Below are 25677 nucleotides of genomic sequence, written 5' to 3' on the forward strand. Positions count from 1 at the left end.
CATGTTGTAACATATGTCAGAATTTCCTTCTTTTTCAGAGCTGAATAATGTTCCCTTGTTTGTATATGTCACATTTTGTTTATTCATTCATCAATTGAGACTTGAGTTGCTTCTACCTTTTGGCTATTGTTAATAATGCTGCTATAAGCATGTGTATACAGGTATCTGTTCAAGTCTCTGCTTTTAATTATTTAGGGTATATACTCAGAAATGGAAATGCTGCATCATGTGCTGATTTTATGTTTAATTTGTTGAGGAACTGCCACACTATTTTCCACAGCAGTTACATTCATTTCACATTGCCACGAAGGATGCACAAGGGTTCTGATATCCCCACATCCTAGCCCGTGCTTGTTGTTTACTGTTTTGTTTTGTTTTAAAACCATCCTAATGGATGTGAAGTGGTAACACATTGTGGCTTTGATTTACATTTCCCTAATTAGTGATGTTGAGCATCTTTTCATGTGCCTGTGGCCCATTTACATATCTTTGGAGAAATCTGTTTTTGTGTAGCATTGATACCAATGATTTTGCATTTTTAACTACATTTTAAATTGTGGTATAAGAGAAAGGTCTACTAGTAGGAATGGGACTATTTCGTGTATATGCATTGCCTTCCCAGCAGCCTGCTTTAATATTTAGCGATGCCAATCTTTCCAAAGTCAAAAAGAAATCACCCATTTCTAACTTTCTCCTTTCAAATCCTCTCTTGTCTTTGTCAAAATTCCTGCTGTAAAACTCCGTAAAAGCTTGGAAGTTAAAAGTTGGAAGGAGAGTTAACTGGAGCTGACTGGCTGTTGGAAGAAGAAATATAGAATGGAAAGAGAGAATAGTTGATTGAGCACTGTGAACAGTTAGTTCACAATTATTATCTACTATCTATTAGAAATATGGATTATAGTATAAAGATTAATTAATACTTGCACAAGTGGTTAATTTAGGGAAATATTTGAGATAATGCTGGAAAGTTTAGTTTGGCGCCACTTCAAGGAGAGTCTTCATCTCCAGACTTTATCTTAGGCCTTGGAGAACCATTGAAGGTTCCTAAGGAGTAAATGGCACACTGTATCCCCTCTCTGTGTTTTAGGAAGATTTATCAGACCATACTATGAAGGAGAAACTAGGCACTAGGGATTTGCAATGGACCGGCTAGTTACTCTCCATTTTACTATAATTACTTCCCATCATAGATTACTTTATAAATAAATACACTTTTTACATGTCTTTAATCAATTGGGTGACTGTTAAACTTTCAAGTATAATTAATAAGTTTTTCAGAATTAAAGAGATTGACAATTGAAAACTCTAGTACGAAGATTAATCTGAAGTGTGTATTAACAGCCATTAGAGAACCAGAGTGTACGGTATTTAATGTCTAGTGAGTATGAGATAAAGAATGGTGTGTATGGAAAAGGGAAAGAGAGCACACACTTGAAAATAATGCTTATTATAATATATCTAAGGTAGAACAAACATGTATGTGTGGGGTTTTTTTAACCATACGTAAACACCATCCTTAAATTTGAAACACAATTCAAAACATTCCTAAAATATTAATGCTGACATTTGGATAAGGAAGACTTAATAGATACTCAGGATACAATGTTTGTTTTTTTTTATTTTTTTAAGTAAAAATTTACTTTCACTTTCTAGGAAACACTCTTAGGTTAGTTAGTTGGAGAAATATTAAAAGGGACCTTACAGCATAGCCCTGCTTTGGTTGTGTTCACATTACTGACTTTGTATGAGAGGTTCACCAGCTGTTTGACTGGCAGGAGCAGGAGCTTTCACTTCAGTAGTTTATAATTCCTGGCTATTCTAGGATAGTTTGCACTTCACCAAGCCTCAGACAGGTCAGGACATTTGGTAGGAGAAGGTTGAAAGACAAAAGCAGCAGGCCTTGGGTTCTCAGCCTTTTTAAAAACTATTAATAAATATATATTTTTTAAATTTAGTGGTTAGAGCTTTACTTAGTAATGTGCCTGTATTACATGTAGAGAGTATTCGTCAACCAAGAGGAGTTTTAAAATGTCAAAACCGGGAAAAGCTACTCTAAACCATGGCTTGGTTCCTGTTGATCTTAAAAGTGCAAAAGAGCCTCTACCACATCAAACTGTGATGAAGATATTTAGCATTAGCATCATTGCCCAAGGCCTCCCTTTTTGTCGAAGACGGGTAAGTCTCACACATTTGAAAAATATGAATGTTTATTTAAATGAAGTACTTTGGCCTCTTTCAGTGAAGAGATGCCTCAAATTTCAATTGATATTTAAAATTAAAACTATCAATGCATTATGTAGCCAGTAAACACTTATATAAGTGATAGTTTTATAATATGATATAGATCCTAGAAGATAGGGTTACCCAGTTCACCTTTTTGTCTCGTTTATTTTTCATGAAATTAGAATCCTGCAGATTTATCTAAAATTAGTAAATGTAAAAAGGTATATTTTGAAATACGTTGACAAATATTAACACTATAAATTTGTAGTTTTTATTTTGCATGAAAGGCAAAAAGTTGATGGTATTCTCCTTATACATGGGAAATATAGCTGAAATTTCATTCGTTAAAAGGTATTCTAAATCCTTAGGCTTCTTTGGCCTCTTAAGCTGTATTTTTTTTAAATTGCTATTCTTTATATTTGAACTTAATAGGAACACTACTTTTTGCTGTTATATAAAATAAAAATAGCATGCTATTGTGTGGCAGTCACGATATGGTTTATATATAGACAATCCTGAACTCACAAACATTTTGTAGAACTTGTGTGGTCTATTGGATGTTTCTCAGGATTACGTACTCTTCTCCCCCGGTCAACAAGTTTTAACCCTGTTAACATGAGCAATTTTTTGTATTTCCTGGGTTAATTGAAATTGCCAGTTTCATATTATTTATTAGAGTAATATATTTTTAGATCTAACATAGGTTTATTAGCCTGAAACAAAAAACCAACCACTGCTTGGGATTAAATGACTGTATTTGTGTATATCAACACTGTTAGGGTTCTATCTTTTTGTGCGTTCCTTAAAGTTTTATTTTGTTTTTAATCGATACATAATTGTATTGTACTTTTTCTTTTAGCTAAAGGGAAATATTCTATTAAATAGAATAATCCATAACACTGGAAGAATATTTTTCCTCCTTAATAAAGAGAATCTTCTATTTGCTGGAACTTAACCTTCATAAAAACACATTTTCTAATTAGCTTAGTTCTTTTTGAGTAGTTTCCACTTCTACTCCAAACAAGTGGCAGCCATGTTGGAAAACTTTTGCATGAGGTTAAAATGTAATACAATTTAAACATTGAAAACAGAATACAAATATCCCCAGCACCCTCTTGTTTCTTTTGTACTTTACTGTTTTAAGAAAGTGTTTCTTTTATTTTGTCTGCTTTCACCTTATCATTTTAATGGCTTCTTCTGAATGAGGTCACTGCTCTGATTTGAGCATTTTACAGAGGCCTCTAATAGCTTTAAAGTTACTAATAGACTAATTTATTATCTTATAGCTCTGTAAAACAAAATACCAATAAAATAAATTTAAAAATTGAGAAAAAGAAGTGTAGGGCTTTTTAAAATTAAAGGGTTAAGATATTAATCAAGTTAATTTTCTTTTTATTGAATATTTTTAATAAACTTAAATACATATGGGAGATTACTTCATTATGTTACAGTATATATTTCCTATCTTTGTCTTCTAACATAGACATTAAGTTTAAAAGGCATAGGAGAAGATTCTGTAAGATAAATTAATAGAGAACTGTAAGGCTTCCCTGAGGGCTTTCTGGGGTCACTATTTAATTTGACTTTTCTAGGTTACTGTGTTATGTTAAATTATAGTTACAGCCTTGCAGTTATAATTGCAGAATAAAACTAAATATTAAAAATGAAATTCGTACTAAAAAATTTTTAGAAGATATTTAAAAAACAAAATGAACACATTGAAGTTTAGCCTGCCTGCCAATAATTTACTATTGCATAACTCATTGACTCTGACTACTAGAAATATTAGAGGGGTTGCGAAATTATATCCTTTCTTTCCTTTTTGCAAATGGTTAGTTGATTTACATTTTCTTTGTTACTTTCACATTTTTCTTTATTAGAAATTTTAAAGATATTTTTAATATGTTATAATTAATAATATTTTGTAACTGACATATTGTATGACTTTTACGTTGGGTAGTTTTACTTTCTTTCAAGCAGATTGCTATACACATTGACAGCAAAGCACACAAAGCAAACACTCTTCTGTATTTTGCAGACCACATTTTTCCAAGTCGTGAGCTGAATGTAATCTGTAGTTACTGCTTATGAGACTATATGCAGTCTTGATCTATTAGGATTTGAAAGCATGATATTCTCCTTCCAGTCATCATAGATACTGAATCAAGTTAATGTTTGCACAGTTCATATTTTGCACAAAATAAAAAAAGTTTGAAAATAGTGGAAAAAGTTTTAAGATAGTAATAACTATAACTTCAATTTATATCTCTTCAAATATTTTCAGGAAATTAATTTACCTTACTATTAAGTGTAATATTAGTACTGGTAGTTAATGTATTATATAAATTATTCTAGTTGCTCATTTGAGATAATTTATAAGCATTGGATTTAATACTAACAACAGTAAATAAATAGCAACCTAGCTATTAATCATTTACCTTCAAATGAAAATATTTTTAGGCCAGGCATGGTGGGTCACACCTGTAATCCCAACACTTTGGGAGGCCAAGGTTGGAGGATTTCTTGAACCCAGGAGTTCGAGGTTACAGTGAGCTGTGATGGCACCACTGCACTCCAGCTTGGGTGACAGAGACCTTGCCTCTCAATAAAAGCTAAAATTAGCAGAGAGAAAGAAAAAATGTTTTTAGTCTTAAAACTCATAATTTGTTCATGTTTTCTCAGATTTTCCTGGTCATAAGTATCAACTCAGTACTTACTAAAAATAAGTTCTGTGGGTATTTCTTAGTATCAGAAAAATTTGGGAATATAATTTTTAACTAAAAGCCTTGGTTGTCTTTTAAGGGAAGAGAAGTTTTACAGGAAAAAAATAATTTAACCTATAAATTAACTAGGTAAAGATATTTAAAATAACTAGTTATTTTATAGGTTATAGAAAAATAACTTTTTTATTTGAAATTAGAATTCCTAATTATAGTAATGTTATATTTCTTAAATCCTAAGATGCATTATTTTTTCACATTGTAAGCATATGTGAAATAAGGATACATCTTGATGGCACTAGATAGCTTACCTAGCAACATTTTTTTCTCTCTAGTAATAAGAGAAATTATATTAAGATGCATCTTACATCTAATAATTGCATGGTTTTTTGTTTTGCTTTTTGCAAGACAGTGTCTCACTCTGTCTCCCAGGCTGGAGTGTAGTGGTGCCATCTCGGCTCACTGCAGCCTTCACCTCCTGGGCGTAAGAGATCCTCCCACCTCAGCCTCCCAAGCAGCTGGGACTACAGGCACACGCCACTGCACCTGGCTAATTTTTGTATTTTTGTAGAGATGGGGTTTCACCATGTTGCCTAGGCTGGTCTTGAACTCCTGGACTCAAACGTATTATCTGCTCGCCTCAGGCTCCCAAGTGCTGGGACTACAGGCATGAGCCACCATGCCCGGCATAATGATTGTATGTTGAAAGAAAATGGACTTTTAATGTGTAAATTTCATCTCTTGACTCATTTTTTTTTTTTTGTCTGGAGCACTTTCAAGCATTTAGAATACTCTCTTAAAATTATTCTTCAGTGTTACTATTTTAGTAGATATTTCCAAATGACATGCAATTGTTGGTTTATTTGGGACTTAAATATATCAGGTTTGACTGTGCTGGTTTACAGACAAATATTGTATTTAGAGGGCCTCATATATTCTTGAGTTTGTGTAGCATAGGCAGCAGCAACACAGGAGAGAATGGGCTAGAGCTTTGGTGGAAAGGGTGGCGCACAGATAAAGGACAAGGATTTATGCATCTGAGACCCAGAAACTCAGGAAGTAGTGAGATAAACAACTGATGTTTCCAGTAGTTGAAAACAATTTCATAGTGATTATATTCTATATCAAATTATATTCCAAGTACCGTACTTAAAATTATTTTTCTTTAAAATAAAAATAGAAATAAAAGTAGAATATTTGTGTGTCATTTGAAAAAGTATTACAGTCACGTCTTATGTATCGTCATCTTAAATCAGGAGTCCATATGCTTTTTCTGCAAAGGGTCAGTAAATGTTTTAGGCTTTGTGGACTGTGTAGTTGGCCTCTGTTGCACTCAGCTCTCTCTGCCTTTCTATCATGAAAGCAGCCACAGACAGTACTTAAACAAATACGCAGGACTGTGTTTTAATAAAATGTTATTTATAAAAACAGTGAAAAACAGGTTTTTACTGTTACAACAGTACTGTAGTAAACTAATTTTCTTTTGCATACAGCTTTTTGCTTATGTGTAAGTTTCATTTTATGGTGAGTTTTTAGAATGGGGTTCTGGAGCTTTAAGCCATTACTTTCCTTTATAAGACTCATTTTCTCTAATTCTTTTGTTTTTGTGGGAGGAAGAATTTTATTTTTGTGTATCTAATTACTCTAAATTTATTTATTTATTTATTTATTTATTTATTTATTTTTGTTTTGTTTTGTTTTGTTTTTATTTTGAGACAGAGTCTCACTCTGTCTCCCAGGCTGGTGCGATGTCAGCTCACTGCAACCTTCTCCTTCCAGGTTCAAGCGATTATCCTGCTGCAGCCTCCTGAGTAGCTGGGACTATAGGTGCCTATCACCACGCCCAGCTATTTTTTTTTTTTTTTCTTTTTGGTATTTTTAGTAAAGATAGGGTTTCACCATATTGGCCAGGCTGGTTTCGAACTCCTGACTGCAGTTGATCCACCTCCTTTGGTCTCCCAGAGGGCTGGGATTAGAGGTAGAGCCACCGTGCCTGGCCTAATCACTAGAATTTTAACATACTGCTTTTTATTACTTATCTTCTAAATGTATGGTATAATAATGGTATTGATGATTTCCATCATTTTAAGAGCCAACTATGTATTCTAGGTACTCTTCAGCTACTTTGTATATTTTCATTTATTTAATCCTTAAATAGTTTAAATGTTAATGAAACAATGTAAGTTTTATCTCCATTCAGTAGATGAGAAAACTGATTCTCAGACAAGTTAATAACTCTCCCAGTTTTCCAGGCAGTTCGTAACGCTGGTATTTAATCTCAGGACTCTCTAATGCTGCAGGTACTAGCTCTTCTTTTACTATGCTCTGTAACATATACATTTTTTTTCCTTATGAACTTAACACTTTTCAACTATTAGTGTTTTGTAGAGTTAGTCTGAGGGCCTATTGCTGTTGACATTGCTTCTATGAGACAATACAAAGTTTCAAACAATTGACTTACAAATAATTTTTGTAGCACGGTCCCTTTATAAATTTAAAATTTTTTGTGTAATCTCTTTTAAGTTTTTTTGTTGTTGTTTGTTTGTTTACTTATAAAGTTATCCCACAGATTATGTAACAGTTTTAGTCATGAAAAAACTGGAAATATTCAGACTGTATGCATGTTTGTCCTGTGTCTTTTTGTAAACTGAGGGGTGATACTTCAGGGTCCGGGGTCAGGCAACTGAGAACAGGGTACCTAACAGGTGACTATCCTCAAAAGACAATGCAGTACCATTCTCATCGGTTAATCAATTAGTATGTTTGACAATTATGACCAAAAAAAAAAAAAAAAAACACAGCACCTCTCAGCAATACTGCATTAGGTTCAGGTTTTTCTTCATTGTTCAGTTGTTCATGATAATAATCAAGCCTGCATTCAAAATTTTAGTCTTCTCATTCAGACATAACCTAATTTGTTGTTTTTGTATGTATAAACTTCAGTTAGTTCAAGGGGTGTGTAATTTTAATCTATTATGCTCCTGTAGTAGACTGTTGAGTTCGTTAGAACTTTTCAGCAAGGTCTGCTAGGATTAGTAAACAGTCGTGCTGCTTTTGTTTCAGAAAATAACATCTCTAATTATTCTACAATAAAATTTTCATTAATATGAAGATTTTGTACATGCCCAGAACACTGACCATCATAAGCTCTGTTGGTAAAGAATTATTACTCTCTCAAATTTGGTAATTTAATGTCCTCCAAAGTCTGAGTTCAATGGCTATATAATGAATTTTTATTTCCCTCCAATATTTAATATCTTTTACTTCTCTTCATAACGCTGTTAGACATGTTAAATATATAATGTAGAAAAGACACTTGTCTTTACAGTTTCCTGAATTATTAGTAATCTCACTGGTCAGAAATAACCACAATGAGGATTTTAAGCATATAATTTTTAAAATAAAACTGTCACCTTAATTCATTTTTAATATACTGCTAGTATTTTCCCATGGCTGTAGGTATTCAAAAGTGTATAATCTGCCATATAAATATATCATATTTTTCACTATTGTTGATTTAGATTGTGACCTACTTTGAACATTGTTACACACAAATTTAACCACATCACTGTACACAGATTTCTAGAATTAGTTTTATTGGGTCAAGGAGTATGAACTTCCTTAAATTCTTGAAAAATATTATTAAATTTTTTCAGAAAAAATTGTATCAGTTCAAAAACAACATGGGGTTTCTAATGTTGTTACAAGACAAATTATAGTTTAAAGAACATTTATTCTTATGGCAAAGTTCTGTGGACTTTACTTAGCTGATACTGTATCATTATACTTCCATGTTTGTTTTTCTAGGTTTTCTATGAACTGAATTTTCATTTTGAGAAAATAACAATATGTGCTTTTACTTAAGGCCTCTTTTTTTTTTTAATTTATTTTTTATTATTATTATACTTTAAGTTCTAGGGTACATGTGCATAACATGCAGGTTTGTTACATATGTATACTTGTGCCATGTTGCTGTGCTGCACCCATCAACTCGTCAGCACCCATCAACTCGTCATTTACATCAGGTATAACTCCCAATGCAATCCCTCCCCCCTCCCCCATCCCCGTGATAGGCCCTGGTGTGTGATGTCCCCCTTCCCGAGTCCAAGTGATCTCATTGTTCGGTTCCCACCTATGAGTGAGAACATGCGGTGTTTGGTTTTCTGTTCTTGTGATAGTTTGCTAAGAATGATGGTTTCCAGCTGCATCCATATCCCTACAAAGGACACGAACTCATCCTTTTTTATGGCTGCATAGTATTCCATGGTGTATATGTGCCACATTTTCTTAATCCAGTCTGTCACTGATGGACATTTGGGTTGATTCCAAGTCTTTGCTATTGTGAATAGTGCCGCAGTAAACATAACGTGTGCATGTGTCTTTATAGCAGCATGATTTATAATCCTTTGGGTATATACCCAGTAATGGGATGGCTGGGTCATATGGTACATCTAGTTCTAGATCCTTGAGGAATCGCCATACTGTTTTCCATAATGGTTGAACTAGTTTACAATCCCACCAAGGCCTCATAAGGAAAATATATTAATTGATTAAAAAATTGTTTGTCACTCTTGGTAATGATATTTTTTATTCTTATAGGAGATAATATTTGCCATAGACTTGTCACCTATATTATTTTCAACTGTAATTTTCTTCAGTTCTCATGGTTTTAATACTGTGATCTGTGTTTTTATCTAAATAGATGACCCACATGTATGATTTGATAATTTATTATTGATTCAACGTATTTTTTATACGGCGAGTCTTCTTATGGTTGTCTCAGTTTTTGTCACATTAGATTATACTTTTACATTTCTGAATTTTAGCGTGGTATCTTTACAGTGTAAGTGACAACCTCTCCCAAAGTATATAGCTATTAATAATCTCTACTGTAAGAGTACTTCTCATGCTAGCAGGAGCAGCTGCCAGAAATACTTGCCTGTTTCATATAGCACTGTTACTTAGCATTACATTTCTGTCATAGCTTTGTCATTTAGCCCCAATCCTGGTTTGCCTTAAAAACAAAACAAAACAAAATTCTAGTCTAGCTATGATTAATTCTCATTTAAAATAGTTGTAGCAAGTCTCCTCTTCTAAAATGCCTTGATGACTAAAAGGGATTTCATGAAACTCAACATCACTTTCATGGAACTCTTAGCCAAGTAAAAATATATTGATATCTCCTTAACATACAGAAATGTAAAACCTTTTAAAAGCCAGCATCATCCCCTCCTCTCCTGTAAGTAGTCTATTTGGTATCTACTGGTTACATTTGTGCCTCTGTTTTTCTATATCCTTTCCATGACCTCATGGTCCAGCTTACCTCTCTCTTGAAACCTCCCTTCTGGCACTGATTTCATCCACTGTTGTCCTCATCCATTAAATGAAACATATTGCAATTATTGCTGTTATCTTTGGTCCCTAGGCATACTATATGGGCTGCTCAATGATGTTATATGACAACTTAGTATAGATACCTCGTTGGTTAGGTTATAAACTCTTACAATTCAGAGGTTATTTTTAATACCTTTTTATGCTTCCAGAGATATTTAGGAGAAAGTTAGTATAAATATTTGTATGGCTGATTCATTGAAGTGTCTGTTAAACTTGGAAAAATCTTTAAGGAATTTTTGTGCTGTAAGAATGTGGCATGTTTTTGTTTACTAAATGTTTTTAAATGACTGTGCAGCTGTGATTTTGAATATTTCATTTTCTAAATTTAACGAAACTCAGATACAGTTTGACACTTAATTTTAAAAGTAATTACTGCTTACTAATTTTGAAAATGAAAAAGAAACACACACGGTATAGTCATTTAGGTGGTACTTTTGGCAGTCTAGATTAGCTCCTAAATATCAGAAAATGCTAAAATAGAGAAAAAAATATAGTACTTTGAAGAGAAGAAAGAATAGGGTGGTGGTATGAACAAATTTAGAGAAGGAATTTGATAGGGTACCTGTTTTGTGGTGGGGTTTTTTTTATTTTGTTTTTGTTTGTTTGTTTGTTTGAGTGAGGAAACTAAAATGTGGCTTTCTAAGCTTCTCTTCCTTGCATATATCTTCCATTGGTACTTGGAAAATATAAACATTTCTAGATCCTTTGATGTTTTTTATGGTCACTACTTACTTTATCAATAAAGGCATTAATTACTGTTAGTTACCACATATCAGATCATTCTATTTCAGATCCTTTGGTCTTTTTCTCTTTAAGAATGTTTCACACATGATGCATCAACATGAGTAAGCAATATAATTGTCAGTTTTCTTTGCATTCTCTGTGTTGTGCCAGCCACCGGCTATAAATAAGATGATGATCCCCCATGCCCATGCACAAATGAAAAGTCACAGTGATAAAACTAGAAACAAACCATTATAGTACAAAATAATAATTGCTTAAATGGACCTACGTACAAAGTACTGTGGGGGTATGAGGAGGCACCCAGAGCTCAATATGAGTGGTTCAGGAAGGGCTTCACAGTAACCTTGAATTAAAACATGAAGATGTTTGCTAAGTAGGTGATCAGAGGACTGATAGAGGGAACTTGTATCATTGCTTGGGATCATGACTTATGTTTTTTCATATTAATTATACTGCTGCAAATCACATTTGTCATCAATTTATTAATGTTAATGTCAGCTAAAAAAATATGTGTTGAGCACCTAGAGTGGAGAACTTTCCTAGAACCTGGAGATATAACAGTGAACTTGACAGACAAAGGCCATGCCCTCGTGGAGCTTAGATTCTAGTTTAGGGAGACAGAAAATAAATACTACTGTTAATATTTTGATGACAATAAAATAGGGTAATAAAATAGAGTCTGATTTGGTATGTAGAAGAGGCACTAATCTAGTTACTTTCTATACATAAACCCATTTAATCCTTAAAATCACCCTGTGGAGTATGTTGTATTATACCTGTTACACATAAGGAATCTCAGGCCGAGGACGGTTCTTGCCCCTTAGCTGGTAAGTAATGTAGCTGGGACACTAATTCAAGCAATCTTATTCCAGCATCACAGCTACTGCAGTATACGGATCTGGAGTAGGGATTTGTTGAACAGCCCCTTAGTGTCCATATGTTTTAAGGGTTAACTTTTGCCATATAATCTTGGAATTTTAAATGTATAATTCTCACCTTTCCCAACAATTTATGATGTTCTCAATATCTAATTACTGATAATACTGCCTTCTATATGTTTTTGTCATCAGATGATGTTTTAGTATTGGGTTGTGCCTGAGTTGTCAGATATGAGTACAAAGCGACTTAGCACATGATTTGTAAATCTGTAATTACACTATGGAAACAATTCCTATGAATTTGTCTTTTATGTAACAAATTTTTAATTAGGTAACGATTTGTATAATTTTGACATCAAAGGGCAAGGCTATTTAAATTTGTAAATTTAAACTAAGTTATGTTTTACAGAAACTAACTTAATGTTAAGGCTTGTAATATAGAAGACAGATGAAAAATATGCTAAAAATAAACTTGGAACTAAGCTCCTGGCAAGGTAAACAAGTGTGAAATAAGTCCACAGTCCCTTGTCTGCAAAGTAGAAATCCAGCATGCTCTGAAAACTAGAAATTTAAAAATAAAGGTAGCAAAACCTAACCCAAACTAACATAAAACAGTCACCTTTATTATCTATCTAAATATTCATATATTTTGCTGGAGAAATATTAATGTGTGATATACTGGAAGTGTTCTATAATAAACAGTATATGCACTCTGTTACCTTTCTACAATTCAGAATATTCTGAATTTAGGAACACAGCTGTCTCCAAAAGCATGGAACTAAATCCAGAGACCTTAGAGTTTTACAACTGTCACCCACTCATAAAAAACGGAACACACTTTGAAATGTCACAGTAGTCTGAGCTTTATCTTGAGTCTCTGAGTACATGTATATTAAATATTTTAAAACATACATATATAGATGAGTACCTAAAGTTTATTAACCTAATTATAGGCTATTATAACCACATAATACAATGATAGTTTGGAGCTTTTATATTACTTTTCTTCAGTGATTAAAATGCAGCTCATGCTAATAGACTTATTCTTTAAATGAGGGTAGAGAACCTCAACCACATTTTTTTAAATTGTCCCAGTACTTTCATGGGAAATTAACACCACAAAATTAATTTTAATCTGCTGATATTTAGTATGCATACTCTGTGTGTGTTGCTACTGTTACAAAGATGAATAAGACAGCACACCTTTCTCTTAAGTAATCCACAAACGCCTTCATGTCTCTTAGAGACTTGTCTCATCATCCACATTTCATGGTCACATATCAAAATTAGATGAACATAGCTTAATTAATTTATTCAACAAATAAGCATCTACTAATAGCCAGGCCCAGTTCTAGGCACTTGGGATACATTAGTGAACAAAATGGGAAAAAAAGTCCTTTCAATGTTTTAGTGGTCCTGAGAAGTCCTCCAAGGCATAAGACAGTTTGTGCCAACATATAGTGTGTCATCAGGCTCCTTTATTAAATTATACACTTTTCATTCCTAAATCATTTGGTGATAATTTGTATTATAGTTTTTTCATATGTATATATAACTACATACATGTACATACAGTTTACCTGATTTGATAGAATTATGTTAGTGGCCTTATTGAAATATATAATCTGCCAGTTTTCAAATACTGTTAGATAGTATCTATTACAAACAAAATATTATTTTGATGCTCTGAAAGGATAAATAGGATTCCATTTAACTCCTTTTTTAAATATTTTTGCAAAACAATTTTCTTTTGGTGTTTTTAATAATTCTATCAAGCACAGCCTAGTGATTTCTTTCTGAATTATTCCTGGATCAGAATTAGACTTCTTGCCTTTTTCCGTGCCACTATGGAAGTTTGCATAAACTAACATGTATCTCACATATAAATTAGTTATGTAATGGTAGATAAAATTTATGGTATATATATTTGTGTTATATTTGTTATATTTTGGTAAAAATAACGGTAGATATAATTTAACATTTTTTAATATGATGTTAATTTTACTATAGAAATAGTAGTGGAAAGGCCCAGCATTTTTGGTAAAGCCAATGACATTCTAAATGTTAGCAGTTTCAATTCAGTTACTTCCTTTCACAAGTACCTATTGATGCAGCACATCTCTTATTTATATGTATACTATTTTATTCCTAAAATATCAAGGGTAAAATTATTAAAGTAGGGTTTTTTAAAGTCCATATCTTAGATTAATAAAGTTTTCTTTTGTGACTTTGATAGTGTCTTATGTTTATATATTTATAAACTTCATTGCAATTTAGGAATGGGGGAAGCAGTGAGTCTTTCTCAAATATTAATACTGGTTTTGTAATTCTGTTTTTCTATACTGAATATTTTTCAGAGCTATTGAACCACAAAATAGCAGGCTTTTCTTCTTAGGAGAGCCATCATTTCTCAAACGTACATCTTACTACATTGGCATTATTTGCGTATTTGTTTTTCTTTGAGAGAGAGAATAGTTGAAAGTGGCCATTGATAGTCGCAACTCCAAATGTAGATAATGCTAAAAACATTGCAGTGATTCACTATACATGTAAGATTTTGATATAATTAACTTGAAACATTAATTTTATGGTGGAATTCCATGTATGCATTCTTTAGGAATTTACTCACAACTAAATCAAGACTTTTAAGTTGAACTTTCTTCCTCAAGTAAATGTAGCACTTCCCACCCCACACATAAAAAAGACAGAAAAGGTTAAATATTTATCCCAAAAGCACATGGCTAATTAGCCATTTGTTTATGATTATTTTATAGTATCCTCATATAATGATGGGAAAATCTGTTTTGAGGATTTGAGAAAATTTATGGTAATGTTGAATGGAATTTTCTTAAATTTCTTCTCCTTTGCTAGTCTTGAACATGAAAATTGAAACTTATGAGGTATTTAATTACATTTTTATGTGTGGGTGATTTCATGTAGTTCACTTGGGAACAATTTCAGCTTAAACAGCTTTTCAGTAATCCATAGAAATCTCTACATTATCACTTTAGATTTTAAAATGTCATTGTTGCTACTAATATGAACATGTAGGGGCAGTATAGTACTGTTTTTGTAAATCTTGTCTGAATTTGTGAGTTTTAAAAATCTGTGTTACTGTTAGAAGTTTGTTCTTCTGTAAGATAACATAACTATATCTTGCTTTTTTAAAGAATGGTTAGTACTACTTCATTAAGTTGAAACTATTCTTTCAGTTCGTGTTCTTACGTGTATTACACAAAATCTCTTATATTATGAAAGCTCTTGGCCCTGATTTATATATGAAGTCAAGGAATATGTTTAGTTAAAAGGAAAAATGCATTTTTATTGTCTGACAATAAAAATGAGAATAAATGAATTCATAAAAATCTGAAAATACCAAAATCAGTGCAGTTTTGCTCTTACTCTGTGTCATTCTTTCAAAATGAATGTTAATGAGAATTTATAGTCATAATTTTTCAATATGACAAGTGAGCAAAACTGAGATTACCGAACAGTCTTATTTTTAAGATTCTTTAATTGGTACATCTTTTTTTCAGTATCAAAATGGTTAAGGTTATTACAAACTGTATTACAAAATATAGTAACCTTTCCCCCAACTTAATATTTAAAAGAAGACAACTGAGCAGTTATCTCTTCCATGTATGTAATCACTTTATTCAACACCTCCTGTGAACCACGGACTGCTTTAGGCATTTAGAGTACAACAGTGAACAAAACATCCAAGCCATCACCCTCGTGGAGTTCATATCAGAAAAGCAGAGTGCCTAAGAGCATGGACTGTAGAGTCAGTTGGACCTGGGTTTAAGTTCTTTGTTCTACCACTTACTAAGCCTCATCTGTGAAATGGAGCTAATAATAGTACCTTTTACAGAGGGTTGTTGTAAGGATAAAATGAAATAACCCATGGAAGGCATGGTTATGTACAAGAGTTCTGTAACTATTATGAAGCCCTCATAAGACATTTTTAGATGTGTTGGTAAAAATTACAATTAATTCTCCTGATGTAATAGTACTTATGATAGAGATTTTGAGTATTTTTTTCATTTTTAGTTTCTTCGAGTAGTGAAAGAAGATGCATGGCGCAAATTTTGAATAATTTTTCTTAAACAGTTTCCTGAGTGACTTTTAATCTTCTCTAAGTGGAAAGATGCTGCACATAAAAAGTTAATGTGATTTGGTTCTACTTACATTATGTAGATTCATTCAGTGTGACTATCATATATGTAAAAATTAACCCCATTATGTCTCCCTACATGAAGAAAATTATATGTGACATCTTGGTATTTTGTTTGGAGATTCTCAGATGTTCAGAGTAAATGTGTTGGTTTCAAATGTCATTAAATTGGAATTTTAAAAATCGCTATATAAGAATTAAAAATATGTTTTATTGATTTACATATTATGTTAGCTGCTAAAATGTCTAGTATATAGTTTCCATTATAATTTTAAGTCCTGGCACCATTTTCCTACTGAAGCCCCCAAATTTGGTAATTAAGAAATGGAACATACTTTTTAACAAATTTGAAAACTATCTTGTCAAAATTGTACCTGATATATTATTACTACATAAGAATTGAGACTTAAAACATTTAAAGAACTGATTCACGAATTTTAACAAAAGTACTTGGAAAATTAGACCTTTCTTTAGTACCCTGTGCTTCTCTTGGTTCTTGTTATTTGTGTGTTATACAGAAATTCCATATTTCACACACACATGCATGCATCCACACACACAGGCATCCCGCACACATAGAAATAAAATTCTAACAACCCCCTACCTCTATTTAATAGCTTACCAGCTATGTTCATGCTACAACTGCTTCATTGAAGGGAAGTGCTGTTCTGCTGTTTTCATATTAGCTTTGTTATCATGCAGTATTTTTCAGCTGCTCATGCTCATTACCATACAGCTGGTATGTAGAGAAGAGAAGGAAGCAGGCAGAAGTTGTAATGTCTACAAGAATAAGAAGCTCTCTTGCAGATGGGGTGCTGGCAGATGGGGCATGTGTTTGAACAGGTTTTACTAATAACAGAATGCATTAAAAATCATTCTGAGAAAGTCTAAGGTCAGTGCCATGAATTTAGAGCTTGAGAGGTTGTTCAGCTTTTTTGTAGACCTTTTTAGAATATTGATCGACTCTTACCAAAAAAAGTAATAAATGGCAAACCATACCTCCTCCAAAAAAAATCTTACCAGTTTTTTTCTTGTTTATGTTATATTAGTATGTTTTTTCTTTAGTATAATTTTAAAAGCGTTAATACTGTGACCTAGTATCGTTCATCAACTCGTGTTGTTGTAGTCTTAAATATATTTACTTAAAATGTCTACATCTATATACAAAAGTGTAGATGCTTTGTGAAAATGGTAATAACATTCTTCAGTTTCCATATATTAGAATATTCATTAGAAAGTGAAAACTAAAGATTTAGATATCGATATGTATAGTGTTGACTATGTTGAATTAGTGTTGACTATGTTGAATGTTAAGTTGAGGAATGTTTTATCTGCATTCAAGGTTAGAAGTGAATGGTATGCCCAGAAATGTATCTATTGTTAAAAATATTTCTTGCATATTTTGCATATTCACAAAACCAAAGTGAATGAAGTATAATTAAAATAACTGTCATTTTTATTAAAGTACTTTAGTAGGATCTTAGTCTTTTTGGCCCTTTTTTATTAACTATAGTGTTTCTTGATACATCCTCTCTCAATGGGAGATGCTAATGAAAAGCAACTGAAGCAAAATAAAGCTAGGCAATTTCGTGTAACATAGGTAGTATTCAATTTAATTTTAAAGGAAATAGAACTTGTTCTTTTCATAAAGATTAAAATGTGAATATATATAATATATATGAAATATATACAAGTATAGCTAGTTTTTTTTTAATACTTTAAGTTCTAGGGTACATGTGTACAATGTGCAGGTTTGTTACATATGTATACACGTGCCATGTTGGTTTGCTGCACCCATTAACTTGTCATTTACATTAGATATTTCTCCTAATGCTATCCTTCCCCCATACCCCCACCCCACGACAGGCCCCAGTGTGTGATGTTCCCCGTCCTGTGTCCAAGTGTTCTCATTGTTCAATTCCCACCTATGAGTGAGAACATGCGGTGTTTCGTTTTCTGTCCTTGCGATAGTTTGCTCAGAATGATGGTTTCCAGCTTCATCCATGTCCCTTCAAAGGACATGAACTCATCCTTTTTATGGCTGCATAGTATTCCATGGTGTACATTTGCCACGTTTTCTTAATCCAGTCTATCATTGATGGACATTTGGGTTGGTTCCAAGTCTTTGCTATTGTGAATAATGCCGCAATAAACATACGTGTGCATGTGTCTTTATTGTAGCATGATTTATAATCCATTGTGTATATACCCAGTAATGGGATGGCTGGGTCAAATGGTATTTCTAGTTCTAGATCCTTGAGGAATCGCCACATTGTCTTCCAAAATGGTTGAACTAGTTTACAGTCCTACCAACAGTGTAAAAGCATTCCTGTTTCTCCACATCCTCTCCAGCACCTGTTGTTTCCTGACGTTTTAATGATCGCCATTCTAACTGGTGTGGGATGGTATCTCATTGTGGTTTTGATTTGCATTTAGTTTTTAAAGCTAATATAAGTTACAACACTTTTGGTAACTCAGAAACTCATGCTTCAGATTTCTTGTCAGTAAAATGGAGGTACAAAATATTGCCTGTGAAGTTAATAACTATGAATAAATAAAATGATTTTAATGAGATCTGTGGGAAGTGGTGTACTTTAACAAACATTACTAAAACTGTGTATTCCTTTTAATAGTGAAAGTTTAGATTCTGTTGGGCATTTTAAAGGTACGTAAAGTTGCATTTTTATTGCACATCAAACTTATTTTCTTCCAATTTAATTTGTATTTGGACTGTATAACTGATAAATATCTAGAAATACTTTTATGACTTTTCCCTGAGGGGGGGAATATATTAAAAACAATATACAATATAATTATAAAATGAGAAACCTGTAAAATGTATTGTTCACCTACATCATTTCTTATTTAGAAAATAAGAAAATTGTGTTTTTAAAATTGTGTTGAAAATTAACAATTTTCTATTATTTCTATAGTTCTACCATTGTTGATCAGAGTATGTCTTAAGTTGCTAATTATCTCATATAAATATTTTTTGTTGGTACCCTACTCTATGCAGAAACTATGTGAGGAGCTGAGATACAACAAGAATCAAAACAGAATCAAAATACTGCCCTCATGGAACTTACAGTCTATTGGAGTAGATAGACACATATTTAATGTGCTCACACTGTAACAAGGTGTTGGCTTCAAGCACTGGGAAATCAGAGATAGCCTATATACAGATAATTCACATATTTTCATTTCCAGCCCAGACCTACCTTCTGGGCCAGAACCAGTTGGAGCATGAGATTTGGATACCTGGTTATCTCCAAGATATCTCAAGATCCTCCTCACCCCTGGTCCCCAGAAAACAAAAATAACCAACTAACACAGTCCTTGTTATCCAGTTGCACAAGTGAGAAAATAGGTGTTATCTTTGATACCTTCCTCTTTTTTACTTGCCATGCATGACCCATTTGTGTGGGTCATCCTATCAGTTTGATGTCCTAAATGTCTCTTAACCGCCCACTCCTATGCATCTCTGTTTCTACCTAGCTAATCAAAGCCATCATTATCTCTTGCCTGGTCTTGCGGAATAACTTCCTCACACAGCCTCTCCACATCTACTCTCAAATCACTGCCATTCTATCTATTTTCAACATTACACTCTGAATGATTTTTTTCAAGAAATACATCTGATTATGTCTTTTTCTTAACTAATATCCAGCATTAGCTTTTCATTACTCTTATGGTAAAACCCAAAATCCTTTGAGGTCTTAGATAATCTCTCCCTTGTCTACTTCTTCAGCCTCATCTTACACCTGCCATACTACCTCTAGCTATAGGTGGTTACCCCTCCCTGCCCCAAACCTAGCTCAGTCATTTATTCAGAGAGAAGATGCCTTCTCTGAACCTACAGACTAGGTGAAAAACCTTAACATTCTTAACACTCTTTGAACACTGCAGCATTTACCATAGTTGCAGTTTTGCTTTGTTTTGTCTCATTATCTTGCCCACTATGCTGTGAACTCCAGCCATGAGACAGACACAAGACTTAGTTTTGCTTATGTTAGGCAACTAAGTGACTATTATATTGAATGAATGAGAGTGTCTGTGGCAGACTAAGATAACCATATAAATTTGCATTTGTTATAATTGTGTATCCTAGGTAGAATATAATTGTAGAGATACTTGAGACAATAAAGTATAGGATAGAATCACAGAGATACATATGTATCAATACAGATGTTCACTGCTAGGAATGATAACCACACATGGATCAAGTGGACAATTATTAAAGATGGATTGGCTCTTAAAAAGGCCTTATGTAATGAAGTTAAGAAACAGGGCCCAAACGATAGCCACATATTGAAAAGCATGTGCTCTATATATTCAGAAGGAAAATCCTGTGAATATGTTACTACTCAGTAAGTCAAGTATTTTAAGGCTGTGTACTAAAAGAATTTTCAATGAAGAAGTCATAGTCCCTTGTTAAGTGTATTTGGGTTGGAGTAATCAACAAAGAGCATTTGAAGCAGTTTCTTTCGTAAATGTTATGATACATAACTTTTGTCAGTTTTCCATAGGGTTCAAATCATTTTGGTAAGGAGGAAAAAACCTAGTAGCTTTCTTGAAAGCACAGTCCATTGGAGATCCTTTGATGTTTGTGTTTTCAGCTCTGTTTCATTATTTCCTATTTTAGGAAAATAAAGCATAGGACATGAGAAGGAGAGTAAGATACAGAAGTCCTGAGAGGGTTTGGGAAAAGGAAGTAAAACCCATGTCTTGTGTTTCTTCCAGTATGCCCACTGATGACTGCCTGGCGTCACTATAATGTCACAGATTATGAGAGCAGTTCTTAACCAAGTGGAGCCACTGACAGTAGTATATTAACTTGTCGTCAAGCTGCTCCTGGTGAATTCCCAGAAATAAAGTGTATCACAGTACACAATTAGCTGCATAGTCTGTCTCTTCTTTCTGCGAGTCTGCAGTGGCTCTAGTGTGGATTTCATATGCACATCACACATTTGCATACTGAAATAGCTAAGAAAACATCTTAGAGATATTTAAACTGCCAGTATTTCTTGCTTTGTATATAGAGAACTCTATTTTTATTTTTTTGTAAACTGAAGACCAAGACTTCCTTAGGTTCAAATCCCATCTACCTTAAGTGACCTTGGGGGTCACTTAAAACTGTGTGCCTCTTTCCTCATCCGTAAAATAGAGACAATAATAGTACCTTCTGCAGAAAGTTGTTAACCCATTTCATTGAGTTAATGTAAGAAAAACACCTAGGAAGAGTGCCTGACATATAGTGAGTTTCCTTCCCTGTATACATTGTATTCTTAAGAAAACATCTTTTTGAAAAGGAGTTGCTTATACAAACTGGAATAAAGTTTGCAGCATCTTTGATAGTGGACACTGAAAGAGCATTCAGGTCAGTTTAAAATCTAGTGTTTATTTTTGCTATATACGTTTGGTTTAAAATATTGCCATGTGCATTTCTTGAAAATATTATCTCTTCCTCTTTCTAGTTGTACATACTGTCGTACAAATTAAGCAGTTTCACTTATTAGTCAAATGGATTTGTCATTTTTTATTGACTTGCCTGTCCTTCCCTCCTGAGTTGGGAGTGCTTTCGGGATAGATACTACATCTTGCTCAATTTTTGCATCTTTTTTGCTTAGTGCTTGGCTTTTAGTAACCCTGGACAAATATTTCTAAAATGTGGTAGATCTAGATCTAAAAATATAACATTTGAATCACTGCTTAATTTTTTCTTCCTCTTGTTTTATTGTTTAGAAAATGGAGAATCATTATATGACTCAGGATTCATTTGGATGAGATTGATAATATAATGGAATTTGGAGTTAGAGGCTCACATGAATTGCTCTCAGTCACTAGCTTTTTCTGTGCTACTATATATAATACACAGATATTGTGAATCTCACAAAGTTAAAGTGTTTGAAATAAATGGATTTGTAGGGGGTAAGTTACATCTTAGTCTAACAAAATCTGTTTATTGCAATGGTTTAATAAAAGTCAGGTGACTAAAAATATCTTAGAAAATACCACTTAATTTTAATCTTTGCTGTTTATGTTGTGATCGTGATGATTAACATGTCTTCATTTAACTTCTCTTGAAAACTATTCCAAGTTGTTTTTTGTTTTTTTTGTTTTTTGAGATGGAGCTTTGCTCTGTCGTCCAGGCTGCAGTGCAGTGGGCACGATCTCGGCTCACTGCATCCTCTGCCTCCTGGGTTTGAGCAATTCTCTGCCTCAGCCTCCCAAGTAGCTGAGGTTACAGGCGCCCACCACCATGCCTGGCTAATTTTTTTTGTATTTTTAGTAGAGATGGGGTTTTACCATCTTGGCCAGGCCGATCTTGAACTCCTGACCTTGTGATCCACGTGCCTTGGCCTCCCAAAGTTATGGGATTATAGGCATGAGCCACTGCACCCGGCCCTAAGTTCTTTTTTAATATGCTGTGTTGTCTGTTGATGGAATAACTTTAAAGCAAAGGTTTAAAATGAAGAAAGGAATGTGTCTTTATCTCATGAACTAAAAGATATTGAAATTTTAAGATTACACTAAAGTTCAGCATCCTTTTGCTAGCTTTGAATTTATATTCTTTTGGTAGATTTAGACTATTCCTCATAGAATTTTTTCATATTGTGTAATTATGAACATACATCAAGTCATAAACTTAGATTTTAAGGAACCTAAGATTTAGCTTTAAAAAGTGATCTCAATTTACCATGTCGCAGTTCTTAACAGACCACAGCTATATGCACTTGTTCCGATCCAGAGCAGTTCCTAATTTTAGTTATAATTCATATTTGTTTAGTAGTCATCATTCCATCATTACATACTCCGCCTTCATGCAACTGGTGGGAAACTAACGATATTCATTCCACATAAAGGAGTTTTTAGAATCATATATTAAATGTGACAAACTTTCTTTTTTCTTTTCTTGTCCTTTTCTTTTTTTTTCTTTTTTCTTTTTTTCTGTTCAGTTCTGTTCTTTTTTTTGAGATGGAGTCTAGCTCTGTCGCCCAGGCTGGATTGCAGTGGTGCAGTCTCGGCTCACTGCAACCTCCACCTCCCGAGTTCAAGCAATTCTCCTGCCTCAGCCTCCCGAGTAGCTGGGATTACAGGTGTGCACCACCATACCTGGCTAAGTTTTGTATTTTTAGTAGAGTCGGGGTTTCACTGTGTTGGCCAGGATGGTCTCAAACTCCTGACCTCAAGTGGTCCACCTGCCTCGGCCTCCCAGAATGCTGAGATTACAGGCGTGAGCCACCATGCCTGGCAAAAGTTAGTTTTCAAACATTTAGAGGTCTCAAGTATTTATAGGTAAATATTTTTTAAATCATGTGCTAAAATGAATTTTAAGAAAGTAAATCTGTAAATAAAATATTTCTATGAGAAGAATGTTGAGAAGATAGCAGAGTGCTTCTATCAGTCTTACAGTTCACTGCACATAAAAGAAGTATACATTAGATACCTTTTCTTTTTTTTTTTTTTTTTTTTTTTTTTTTTTTTGAGACGGAGTCTCGCTCTGTCACCCAGGCTGGAGTGCAGTGGCCGGATCTCAGCTCACTGCAAGCTCCGCCTCCCGGGTTCACGCCATTCTCCGGCCTCAGCCTCCCAAGTAGCTGGGACTACAGGTGCCCGCCACCTCGCCCGGCTAGTTTTTTTTTTTTGTATTTAATAGAGACGGGGTTTCACCGTGTTTGCCAGGGTGGTCTCGATCTCCTGACCTCGTGATCCGCCCGTCTCGGCCTCCCAAAGTGCTGGGATTACAGGCTTGAGCCACCGCGCCCGGCCTTAGATACCTTTTCAAGTTAAGTTGTCTTGAAAATATTTACTGAACCTTCAAAGTCTTTTGGAATCTCCTAAACAGGTAGGGAATCATGTAAGTATTTACTAGTCATAGAATTCTTGATGTTTTTTTAAAGCAAATAATGCAATTTGTTGAAGTATATATATGTATATAGGAATTGCTTTAAAATGTAAATTAATGTTTTAAAAATGAATAGAATCCTCTTTTTAAAATGTAGTGGGCACCTGATTACTGTGTTCTTCCCTATTCACCTGACAGCCATGTCAAACGCTTGAATACTTAAAGAGCAAGCAAGCTACATAAAAGCAAAGAATTGATGAAAGATCACCATGAGGCACACTTTCTAGAGCAAGAACCCAGTGTTATTTTTGTTTCTCACTGGCCTAGCACCAAAACAAAATAGGTACTCAATAAATATTTTCCAATTAGTGAAATCAGTTTGAATTCACAGACTTTGATTATAATTAGAGTTTTAAAAGATTGGTCCAAGTTGTGCCTTATCATTTTGAATTCTTCTGGAAAATTAGTAAGATGCTTGATGAGAAGGGATGCCTGTATTTTAAAAAGTTCAGTAAGTATGAATCTGGACTTTCTGTATCTGCCAGCCAAATGTTGGCTGACATTTTAATATATTTTTATGTATTTAATATGTTTTAATATATTTTTCTAGGCTTTTCTCTAAGCATACACAGTGCGCACGCACATAAAATGTATGCTTTTTTCAAAAGGGCTGTACCTTATATTGTGTTATCGAATCTCACTTACCTTCTAGTTTTACAGTCACCCTTCTATAGTCACCTAGCTCTGTACATGATGAGCAGTTTCTGAGACTTCAAATGCTCTATACTGAAGTCTGTTCTTTAGAAAGGAGGCTTTGAGTCTGGGGGCCAGACAGTAGAGGTGTGGGGAGAAAGGGCTGGGGTAGAACAAGATGAAAATTTTCTTAGTGAGCCATACCTTTTTGAATAGGAGAGGTTCTTTCAGCCATGTGTTGGTAAGAATCGGTGAGTTGTGTACTCACCTACTGCCCCGAGTAACTTTTTGGATTGTTTTTTCATGAACTTTTTCTGGGAATATACAGTTTCAATGAATGTTTTCTTCACTATTTCCCTACCCCATATATTCAGGAGCACAACTTGCTTGTATGTTTGAATGCCTGCTCAAACAGAAAGTCCCCTTGTTTGTCAGTGTTTGTAACTCAGATAAAAAGTCAACAGTCTTCACACCCACACAGTAAAGTTCTCCTAGTGCAGAAAGACACATAATGCCCTAAAATGGAATGATGAGCCATGACAGGAAGTATTTTGAAGAAATTTAACAATAAGTTAAATAACATTTTAACTCTAGTATTAAATGTTTCAATTAGGAGAAATAGCATCACATGGGTTATCCCCTAATGAACCTTGTAAGACCAGTGACTAGAAGTCTAATAGATGCTATTAATCCTGCAAGTTAATAATAGTCATATTTCCATTTACATCTCAGGTCCACAGGTAATAATTTCCTTCTTCCCTCTCAACACTTACCAAACTTCTGTTTTTTAAACACAGAAGCAAGACCGTGTCATTTATGAACTCTCAGACTATTTAAATAACTTCTCCATTTTCTGACCCACTCCACCCAATTTGGCAATTGATATGTAGTCCAGTATTGCTTTCTATTTGTTTCTTGTCTTTGTGGGGTTTTTTTGTTTTTTGAGACAGAGTTTTGCTCTTTTTGCCCAGGCTGGAGTGCAACGGCACGATCTCAGCTCACTGC

The 25677-nt window shown here is 33.8% G+C and overlaps 1 protein-coding gene across 6 annotated transcripts in view; it reads left to right on the top strand.

Annotated features, from left to right (window-relative positions):
• FBXW7 (F-box and WD repeat domain containing 7) overlaps nucleotides 1-25677 on the top strand; it is a 209928-nt gene that overhangs the window by 146130 nt on the left and 38121 nt on the right. The window contains exon 4 of one of the 6 annotated variants that reach the window (XM_009207702.4): nucleotides 1998-2175. The exons of the other annotated variants lie outside the window; for them this stretch is intronic. Within the exon in view, the coding sequence (XP_009205966.1) occupies nucleotides 1998-2175 (178 nt within the window). The remainder of the gene's footprint in view (nucleotides 1-1997; nucleotides 2176-25677) is intronic. 6 annotated transcript variants of the gene reach the window in all.

Source organism: Papio anubis, chromosome 3 (assembly GCF_008728515.1).
Source record: "Papio anubis isolate 15944 chromosome 3, Panubis1.0, whole genome shotgun sequence".
Taxonomy (NCBI): domain Eukaryota; kingdom Metazoa; phylum Chordata; class Mammalia; order Primates; family Cercopithecidae; genus Papio; species Papio anubis.